Source organism: Dendrobates tinctorius, unplaced genomic scaffold (genome assembly GCF_039654945.1).
Source record: "Dendrobates tinctorius isolate UK_male_01 unplaced genomic scaffold, ASM3965494v1 ptg000070l, whole genome shotgun sequence".
Lineage (NCBI taxonomy): Eukaryota > Metazoa > Chordata > Amphibia > Anura > Dendrobatidae > Dendrobates > Dendrobates tinctorius.
In genome coordinates, this window is record NW_027361738.1 from 96658762 (window position 1) to 96669970 (window position 11209).

The window sequence follows — 11209 nt, forward strand, 5'->3', positions numbered from 1 at the left end:
GCTCAGTCAAGAGGAAGGAAAAAAAAAGGTGAGGAAAACTGCTTTTATCTGTGTTAAGTATAGACACAAAAAGCCGTTTTATTTTTATGGCCGGATATAATGTGACGTCTGCCTGCGGTCTGGACTGCAGCCAGACAACACCCCGAGAAACACTGATACCCTTTACCCCTATACAGGGATCTGGATTTATAGCAGAGCCCAGGAGGCGCTGTCTGAATAGGAGCAATGACCAGAGCAGGACGGTCGCCAGAAAGGTGTTCCAATACAGGACACAGAGGCAATGATATCCGAGACTAAACCAGTCAGGCAGAAATGGTATAAAAACAGTAGACAGTAGCAGAGTCAGATTCCAGGTCGAAGCCAGAGTCATAAACCGGGAGGGCAGCAGAGGTACAGAATCGTTAGGCAAAAGCAGAGTCAGAATCCAGGCCAAAGTAAGAGTCATAAACCAGGAGGGCAGCAGAGGTACAAAGTCGTTAGGCAGAAGCAGAGTCAGAATCCAGGCCGAAGTCAGTGTCATAAACCAGGAGAGTCGCAGAGGTACAGAATCGTTAGGCAGAAGCAAAGTCAGAAGTCCAGGCAAAAGTCAGAGTCAGTCAAACAGCAATTCACACAGTAACACGCAGGGGAACCAAGAATATATCCGGCGGCCTGCAAGAGCAGTCCCAAGGTATTTGAGGGATCAGGTCATCCCTTACAGGCCCGTGGCCCGATGATGTCATCCGGACTGCCCCCAGGACCAGGCTGGATGGTAATGCACCAGCCCCTTCATGACTGACCGAGGAGCGAAGCCTGCGTCCAGCGGACGCCTGCGCAGGAGCCTCATGACTATCGCCGCCACCACTCGGGGTTGAAGCACAACGCCTCCCAGAGACCAAGGCCGAGACTGCAGGCCACGGGTCAGACGGTGATAGGACAGTCCGGCGCCTCCTAGTGGTCGAGGCCGGAACAGCAGGCCCTGAGTCTGACGGTGATGTGATAGTCCGGCGCCTCCTACTGGCCGAGGCCGGGACAGCAGGCCCTGAGTCTGGCGGTGCCGTGACACTATAATACTGCCCCTATGTACAAGAATATAACTACTATAATACTACCCCCTATATACAAGAATATAACTACTATAGTACTGCTCCAATGTACTAGAATATAACTACTATAATACTGCCCCTATGTACAAGAATATAACTACTATAATACTGCCTCCTATGTACAAGAATATAACTACTATAATACTGCCCCTATGTACAAGAATATAACTGCTATAATACTGCTTCTATGTACAAGAATATAACTACTATAATACTGACCCCCTATGTCCAAGAATATAACTACTATAATACTGCCCCCTATGTCCAAGAATATAACTACTATAATAATGCTCCCTATATACAAGAATATAACTGCTATAATACTGCTCCTATGTACAAGAATATAACTACTATAATACTGCCGCTATGTACAAGAATCTAACTACTATAATTCTGCTCCTATGTACAAGAATATAACTACTATAATACTGCCCCCTATGTACAAGAATATAACTACTATAATACTGCTCCTATATACAAGAATATAACTACTATAATACTGCTCCCTATGTACAAGAATATAACTACTATAATACTGCCCCTATGTACAGGAATATAACTACTATAATACTGCCCCTATGTACAAGAATATAACTACTATAATACTGCTCCTATGTACAGGAATATAACTACTATAATACTGCCCCTATATACAAGAATATAACTACTATAATACTGCTCCCTATGTACAAGAATATAACTACTATAATACTGCCCCTATGTACAGGAATATAACTACTATAATACTGCCCCTATATACAAGAATATAACTACTATAATACTGCCCCTATGTACAAGAATATTACTACTATAATACTGCTCCTTTTAGTACAGCTCTGTGATTTAGCAGCTACCCATGTGCTGTGTGAGGTCCCCATAACTGGCCCACATTTTTGCTGTTGCAGGAGGTCACACCATGTCATGTTACACCCTCACCCTCCCCGCAGAAAAGCTGAATGGGTTCTTTAAAAGTTATGAGGAGGCGTCCCAAGTCAGGGAGCCCGGCTGTTCTGTGACTATGCTGAGTAACATTTACTAACAGCCACCAACTATCACACAAGCTGGAAATGATTACCACATCCAACCCTAACATTCCACTATATACAGTAGATACCTAGGTTATACCAGCTGTATATAATCCTGTTTATTTTATGTAATTGTATATGCTGCATTGTTTTGCTCCCTTTGTAAAACCTTTTGTATATCTTTATACGAGTAATAACTTTATAACCACTGCCAATCATTACTGATTAAATATAAAATATAATAGTTCTGTTCCTTTTGTTCTGTAAACCACTCTCCTGAAAGCCATACGCCGCCTACCAGGCCTCCAGTCAGCCTGTATAAATGATTTGTGGTGGTAGCGAGTAGTTCTTGGGTTATTGTGAAATTAGCAGTGACAGTGCCAGGGGTATATACACATATGCCATGCGTTGGAATCGGAGGTGTATATATCATACACTTAGTAATAACCGGCCTTAGTGAAAACATTCGCAGCCTCTTCTGTTAATCGTCAGCCAATCGTGTAATTATCTAGATGAAAGGGGGCAGCTGAGAGCTGTTCGTGACAAAAAGATAACAGTGAATGGATCTACGCTACCCCCCCAGGCCATGATCTTTGACAATAATTATATACATGAGATGCCCAGATTATATCAGCTCTACATATATAATTATATACAGGAGATACCCAGGTTATACCAGCTGTACATCTATAATTATATACAGGAGATGTCCAGGTTATACCAGCTGTACATATATAATTATATACAGGAGATGCCCAGGTTATACCAGCTGTACATATATAATTATATACAGGAGATGCTCAGGTTATACCAGCTGTACATATATAATTATATACAGGAGATACCCAAGTTATACCGGCTGTACATATATTATTATATACAGGAGATGCCCAGGTTATACCAGCTGTACATATATAATTATATACAGGAGATGCCCAGGTTATACCGGCTGTACATATATAATTATATACAGGAGATGCCCAGGTTATACCAGCTGTACATCTATAATTATATACAGGAGATACCCAGGTTATATCAGCTGTACATATATAATTATATACAGGAGATGCCCAGGTTATACCAGCTGTACATATATTATTATATACAGGAGATGCCCAGGTTATACCAGCTGTACATATATAATTATATACAGGAGATGCCCAGGTTACACCAGCTGTACATATATAATTATATACAGGAGATGCCCAGGTTATACCAGCTGTACATATATAATTATATACAGGAGATGCCCAGGTTATACCGGCTGTACATATATAATTATATACAGGAGATGCCCAGGTTATACCAGCTGTGCATATTGTGATGCAGTAACCTGTTACAGCTAGGGGGCGCTGTGTATGCGCTTCGGGATGCGCTTGGAGGTATAGTTATGATGGTGAATTAGGGAATGGCATTATTGTAAATGGCCGGTATGTGTCGCAGAGGTTCTCTGCGCTGTAAGCCAAAATGATATGGTTATGCTGGGATTTATAGTTCCACAAGAATTTGTGTATTACTTATAAGGGTGGCTTATAGGGTTAGTCTGAGAGCTGGGTGGGAATTGACTAACCACACATGTACCCGCCCATCCATGGGGGTGGTTACAAACATATAATGTGACTGAGGTCTGGTCACATGGGGACAGTGTGTGCACTGTACATGAGTGGTTTAGGGTGCAAGGTCCTGGAAGGTCTGTGTTGGAAGATCCTGGGAGTAGGATTGGATTCCTGGAGCACATGGTGAGACCTTGGACCTGGTGGCCTGGGTGTTGGACGAATGTCCAGAATAGCACCCGGAGAGGCCACATGTGTGTGCGGAGCCTGGGACGGCCCCACACTGAGAAAGACGCTGTCCTGTTGAGGACCTTGGACTGACGAGGAGTCAGCCTGTGGAGCAGGAGCTCCTGAGAGGTAACCCCAGGTATGGGGAAAGAACTATGTGCATTGACAATGGTCAGGTACTGAACTGTGCGGTCACCCAGTGACTGGAGAGAGTCTGCCGTGACTAGTAAATGCTGTATAAAGCCATACATGATGAAATAATGGACTATGTGTAAGCCGGTGATGTGCAACCTGGCTTACGGTGCGGTTTATGGTGCCGTATGGACTGTTTTGTGTGCAGGGGTGAACCTAGCTTCTCTGCTGCCTGAGGCGAGCAGCAAAATGAGCCCCCCCCCCGGACATAATATAAATAATATAAATTTTTATATCTATATTGTAAAACAGTACAATAGTGGACATTTTGATTTAGATAAATAGAAAAAAATGTGTCCAAACACAAGGATGTCAGCGCCATCACACGCACATAGAAGAACATCACAGAAGTATCCAGAACAAGGGTCATGGCAATGGTAGGCCTGGCACAGGGTCGGACTGGGACAAAAATGCAGCTCTGCCACAAAAATCCCACAGCCCACAAACTATAACACTCCTCACCCCGATCAGTGAATTTTTGCTATACTTTGTTGTCCCCTCATCACTCTCTTAAAGGAGATATTTGAAGAGCAACATGTGAATGGCACCACAGTGCGTATGATCGACCACAGCTCCATTTACATGGTGCTCTTCAAAGCTATGTTTCCCAGGATCATTGGGGTCCCAGCGGTCAGATCCACAACAAACAGAAAGTCATCCCCTATCCCCACATAATGCTCCATACAGTATTATGGGCCCTATATATTACTGCATACAGTATAATGGGCCCCATATAATGCTCCATACAGCATAATGGGCCCCATATATTACTTCATACAGTATAATGGGCCCCATATATTACTTCATACAGCATAATGGGCCCCATATATTACTTCATACAGCATAATGGGCCCCATATATTACTGCATACAGTATATTAGGCCCCATATATTACTTCATACAGCATAATGGGCACCATATATTACTGCATACAGTATAATGGGCCCCATATAACGCTCCATACAGTATAATGGGCCCCATATATTACTTCATACAGTATATTGGGCCCCATATATTACTTCATACAGCATAATGGGCACCATATATTACTGCATACAGTATAATGGGCCCCATATAATGCTCGATACAGCATAATGGGCCCCATATATTACTTCATACAGTATAATGGGCCCCATATATTACTTCATACAGCATAATGGGCCCCATATATTACTTCATACAGTATATTAGGCCCCATATATTACTTCATACAGCATAATGGGCACCATATATTACTGCATACATTATAATGGGCCCCATATAATGCTCCATACAGTATAATGGGCCCCATATATTACTTCATACAGTATATTAGGCGCCATATATTACTTCATACAGCATAATGGGCACCATATATTACTTCATACAGTATATTGGGCCCCATATATTACTTCATACAGCATAATGGCCCCCATATATTACTTCATACAGCATAATGGGCCCCATATATTACTGCATACAGTATAATGGGCCCCATATATTTCTTCATACAGCATAATGGGCCACATATATTACTTCATACAGCATAATGGGCCCCATATATTACTTCATACAGTATAATGAGCACCATATATTACTGCATACAGCATAATGGGCCCCATATAATTCTCCCCATACCCCGCTGCTCTGGTCTCCTCATTATATTCTGATCTTCCGCGCTGCTTGGCACAGGGACATCATTAACTTTATGTATGTAATTGTCCACTTGGACTAATAGTAATAGTGATTTGCTTGTAGCCTGTTGTCTGGGGCTGGCCCACTTTATGGGGGGTGCTCAGGGCATATGATTATACACCAGTAATAGTATAAGAGGCTCAATGTGACCAGTGCCACCTAGTTTCCTACCCCTCTTATTCTACTGGTACTGTGGGCACACTGACTGGTACTGAGGAAAAGAAAGAAAGAACAGAGAGAAAGAAAGAACAGAGAGAGAAAGAAAGAGGAGAAAGAAAGAAGAGAGAGAAAGAGAAAGAGGGGAAAGAAGAAAGAAACAGAGAGAGAAAGAAAGAGGGGACAAAAAAAGAACAGAGAGAGAAAAAGAAAGAGGGGAAAGAAAGAAAGAACAGAGAGGGAGAGAGAAAGAAAGAGGGAAAAGAAAGAAAGAACAGAAAGAGAAAGAGGGGAAAGAAAGAACAGAGAGAGAAATAAAGAGAAAGAGGGGAAAGAAAGAACAGAGAAAGAAAGAAAGGGGAAAGAAAAAACAGAGAGAAAGAAAGAGAAAGATAGAGAAAGAAACAACAGAGAGAGAAAGAAAAGAAAAAGGAAGGAAAGAACAGAGAGAGAGAGAAAGAAAGAGGGTGCAGAAAAAAAGAACTGAGAGAGAGAAAAAAAGAAAGAGGGGAAAGAAAAAACAGAGAAAGAAAGAACAGAGAGAGAAAGAAAGAGAATAGAAAGAAAGAAAGAGGGGAACGAAAGAGAGCAGAGAGAGAAAGGAAGAGCAAAGAGAGAGAAAGAAAGAACAGAGAGAGAAAGAAAGATTACAGAGAGAAAGAAAGAGGGGAAAGAAAGAGAAAAAAAGAAAGAAAGAACAGAGCAAAAAGAACAGAGAGAAAGCGAAAGGGGAAAGAAAGAACAGAGAGAAAGAAAAAAAAGAGTGGACAGAAAAAAGAACAGAGAGAGAAAAAAAGAAAGGAGAAAGAAAGAACAGAGAGAGAAAGAGAAGAAAGATAGAACAGAGAGAGAAAGAAAGATGAGAAAGAAAGAACAGAGAGAAAAAGAATAGAGAAAGAGAGGAAAGAAAGAAAGAACAGAGAGAGAGAAAGAATAGAGAGAAAGAATGAGGGGAAAGAAAGAGAACAGAGAGAGAAAGAACGAACAGAGAGAAAGGAAGAACAGAGAGAGAAAGAAAGAAAGAACAGAGAGAGAAAGAAAAAACAGAGAGAAAAAGAAAGATTAGAGAGAGAAAAAAGAGGGGAAAGAAAGAACAGAGTGAAAGAAAGAAGAGAGAGAAAGAGAGGAAAGAAAGAGCAAAGAGAGAGAAAGAGAGAACAGAGAAAGAAAGAAACAGAGAGAAAGAAAGAAAGATTCTATAAAGATACTATAGCAGCCTGGCTCCCATTGTAGTGCCCACTTGAGCCTCCCAATGCAGGATATATCATGATCCGCTCACATGGCCGGCATCCCCGAGTCCAAGGCGAACCCGCTGTCCGCGCTGTCGGCGGAGGACACGGTGATGGATCTGAAGCATTCCCTGAAGTGCCTCCATGGTTCCGTCACAATCTCCTCCCGAAATTACCTCATTTCCGGTCAGCTTCTAGCACGTCACTTCTGGTGGAACGTCATGTGCGAATTTTAAACTGCTCTTCGGGGTTCCGCCGTGTACTCCTGTGTCCGTGGGAAAAATAAGCTCCCGGCCGGGGCAGACTCTCAAAATCGGGACTGTCCCGCTGGGAGGTATGGATGTATGGATGCTCCCCACCATACACCTTGTACACGTATGGCTCCGCACACCTCATACACACACGGTTCCGCTTTTTATGCCTCGTACACACACGGCTCCGCTCTGTACACCACACACGCACACGTCTCCACTCAGTACACACACGGCTCCACTCTGTAAACCTTGTACACATGCAGCTCTGCTCCGTACACCTTTTACACACGTGGCCACGCTCTGTACACCTTGTACACACATGGCTCCACTCCGTAAACCTTGTACACATGCGGCTTTGCTCCATACACCTCGTACACACGCGGTTCCACTCCATACACAAGTGGCTCCATTCAGTACACACATGGCTCTGCTACGCTCCATACACACACGGCTCTGCTCCGTACACTTCGTACACACAGGGCTCCGTTTTGTACGCCCCATACACACACAGCTCCACTCCGTACAACCCTTACACACGCTGCTCCGCTCCGTACACCCGGTACACACGTAGCTGTGCTCAGTACACCCTATACACATGCGGCTCTGCTCTGTACACCTTTTACACATGTGGCCACACTCTGTACTCCTTGTACACACACAGCTCTGCTCCGTAAACCTCGTACACATGCGACTTTGCTCCGTACACCTCGTACACACACGGCCACGCTCTGTACTCCTTGTACACACACGGCTCAGCTCCGTAAACCTCATACACATGCGACTTTGCTCCGTACACCTTGCACACACAGCTCCACTCAGTACACACATGGCTCCACTCCGTAAACCTCATACACATGAGGCTCTGCTCTGTATACCTTTTACACACGTGGCCACGCTCTGTACTCCTTGTACACTCACGACTCGGCTCCGTAAACCTCGTACACATGCGACTTTGCTCCGTACACCTCGTACACACACGGCTCCACTCCGTACACTTCGTACATACGCAGCTCTGCTCCATACACCTCGCACACACGTGGCTCTGCTCCGTATACCTCATGCAAACATGGCTCCGCTCTGTACACCTCGTACACACGCGGCTCCACTCTGTACACCTCGTACACATGCGGCTCCACTCCGAACACCTCGCACATACACGGCTCTGCTCCGTACACCTTGTACACACACAGTTCTGCTCTGTACACCTAGTACATACACGGCTCTGCTCCGTACCCCTTGTACACACATGGCTCTGCTACATCCACCCTGTAAACTCCTCCTGACCCCACACAGAAACTTCCCTTCATTCAGCACCATGACAACCAGCACAGCAGACTCCTGCAACAAACACTGAGGCCCCTGATCATGTGACCTCGACTCCTCCCCTCCTGTGACCTCATCACAGGTCCTGTGCAGAGAATAGATTAATAGAGAACATAGCGGCAGAGCAGGGAGATGATCGATTCTCCCTGCTCTGCCGCAGCCTCCCAGTGGGCCCCCTCAGAGCACGGGCCCGGGCCACCACCCCCTCCACCCCCCCCCCGGTAGCTACGCTACTGCATGGCACGTTATCTGACTGCAGGGGGCGGTGCCGCGCTGCCGCCCCCTCTCTTCAGGGACTTGATGCCGCCTGAGCCACATTATAGATGTGGCCCTGTTTGTGTGAAAAACCGTGCCTGACTATGTTAAAACGCTGCCAAGCTAGTGTTCCCCAACACACACAGTAGGAGCTATGCCACAATATATAGTTATATACAGAAGATATCCAGGTTATACCCTCTGTACATATAATTATATACAGGACGTGACTAGGTTATACCAGCTGTACATACAGCTCTGGCAAAAAGAGACCACTGCAAAATGTTCAGTTTGTCTGACTTTTCTCTTTATATTTTTGAGTAAAATGTAAATTGCTCTTTTATTCTATACACTACTGACAACATGTCTCCGTATTTCCAAGCACTAAATTTTGTATTTATTTTCAGAAAATGAGAAATGGTCAAAAGAACAAAAAAATGCAGACCACAAATAATGCTAAGAAAACAAGTTCAGAAACAACAATACTAATGTTTTAACTCAGGAAGAGTTCAGAAATCAATATTTTGTGCAATCCCCATGATTGTTAATCCCAGCTTTCATGCGTCTTGGCTGCTTTCCTCCAGTCTTTCACACTGCTTTTGGGTGACCTTATGCTACTCCTGGAATATTTTTGACAACCATAGATACAAGAATAACAATTTTTTTTTACCTAGAGAACATTGAAAACTGTCTTGAAGGGCTTACCTGTAAGAAGTATGAACTGAGTGGTTCGTCTTTGCTCTCCTCATTATAGTAAAGTCCACCAGCCACAAAGATCTGGTTTTCCTTTGTTACCAAACTGACGTGATTTTTCGGGATCTGAGCTGATAGTGAAGCAAAGAAGCACTCATTTGCAATTGGATCATATCCGACAGCCCCCGTGTCACTAATCATGAAGACCAGGTCCTTTAAAAACATTCCAAATCTCAATGTATCATTTAGAATTCCAGGAAGGGCTTCTTCATCTTCTTGACCATCCTCAACATCTCCGTTGACTACCTTGTCCCCATCTTTGTCCTGTTCTGATTTTCCAGACTTCTTCTTAACCACTGGTAGCTTTCCTCCTTGGGTCTCCTTGACCATCTGAAGCTTCTTCAAGACTTCTGGACTAGATTTAACCAACTCGTGTTTCTCTACTTTGTTTTTGATATAATCCTGAGGCATGAGTCGGAAGCGGATACTTTCGAAGATGACGGGCAGGTCTTTAACTCGGCTTTCTTTCTCCTTGGCAGCCCACTTCATGACAACTTCGAAGACTTCCTCTTCCTTCTCAATGTTGAGGTTGTCGCTGGATATGACAGCAATGAGTTCATCAGCGGACAGTTGGTAGAACTCATTGTCCCTGGTGATTAGGTTGAAACGATCACATAGGAAGTCTCTGGCGGAGACGGCCAGACGAGGACAGTCCAACATGAGACCCAAGCGAAAGATGGCCAGACAGTTACTAAGACACAACTTTTTCTGGAGAAAGGAGACACAGACTGTGAATATGGAAGGTATCTGGAACATATTGGCCACAGAGAAGATATCCTGAACGTTTTTCTCCGTAATCTCGATCTCAGAAGTGTAGATGTAATGAAGAATCTTCCCCATGACGTCGGGATCCACATCTTCAAGATCAATTTCTTTTTTCTTGCTCTCCTCTAAGTCTGAGAGGAACATGGCTCGGAAGTAAGGGCTGCAAGCTGCCAGGACCAGCCGGTGGCATGGAAATTCCTTTCCCTTTATCTTCAAGATGCAATCTATGAACTTGTCATTGTCCAACATATCCTTGAGACCATCTTGAAGCAATGTTTGCTGGTAGAGTCTCTGCTCTTCACTCTGTTGTATGGGAAGTGTCATTTTGGATCACCGATCTTCTACTTTGGCCACCAAACCTGCTCAGAAGTGACTTTCTTCTATTATGAATAAGTCTCGGAAGAAAGACTTCTTCCTTTGCCACCTAACACACCGCCACCACCCAGTATTTGAAAGCCTTGCTATTCCAGCTGACTTAGCTCATCAGCTGCTCCCTATATATAGCAACTACATTACAAAGCGGTGGGATCCCGAATGTAACGTGATCATCACATGGACATGACACATTGGACGAGTGGAGGGACAGCTGTCTGCGGGAGGGCACCAGCCATGAATGGTCCAAGCACAAAGCGTGACTCATCACCCGGAGACTGCAAAAACTGCAAGAGCTTCTAGTCCAAGGAAAACCGTCATCATTCTAATTGGTGAAATGAATCA

General features: G+C 44.1%; 1 protein-coding gene across 1 annotated transcript in view; it reads right to left on the reverse strand.

Annotated features, from left to right (window-relative positions):
- Positions 1-10971, reverse strand: part of KLHL40 (kelch like family member 40) — a 39555-nt gene extending 28584 nt beyond the window's left edge. The window contains exon 1 of the mRNA XM_073582185.1: positions 9680-10971. Within this exon, the coding sequence (XP_073438286.1) occupies positions 9680-10816 (1137 nt within the window). The 5' untranslated portion in view covers positions 10817-10971. The remainder of the gene's footprint in view (positions 1-9679) is intronic.
- Between the last annotated feature and the right edge of the window lie 238 nt (positions 10972-11209).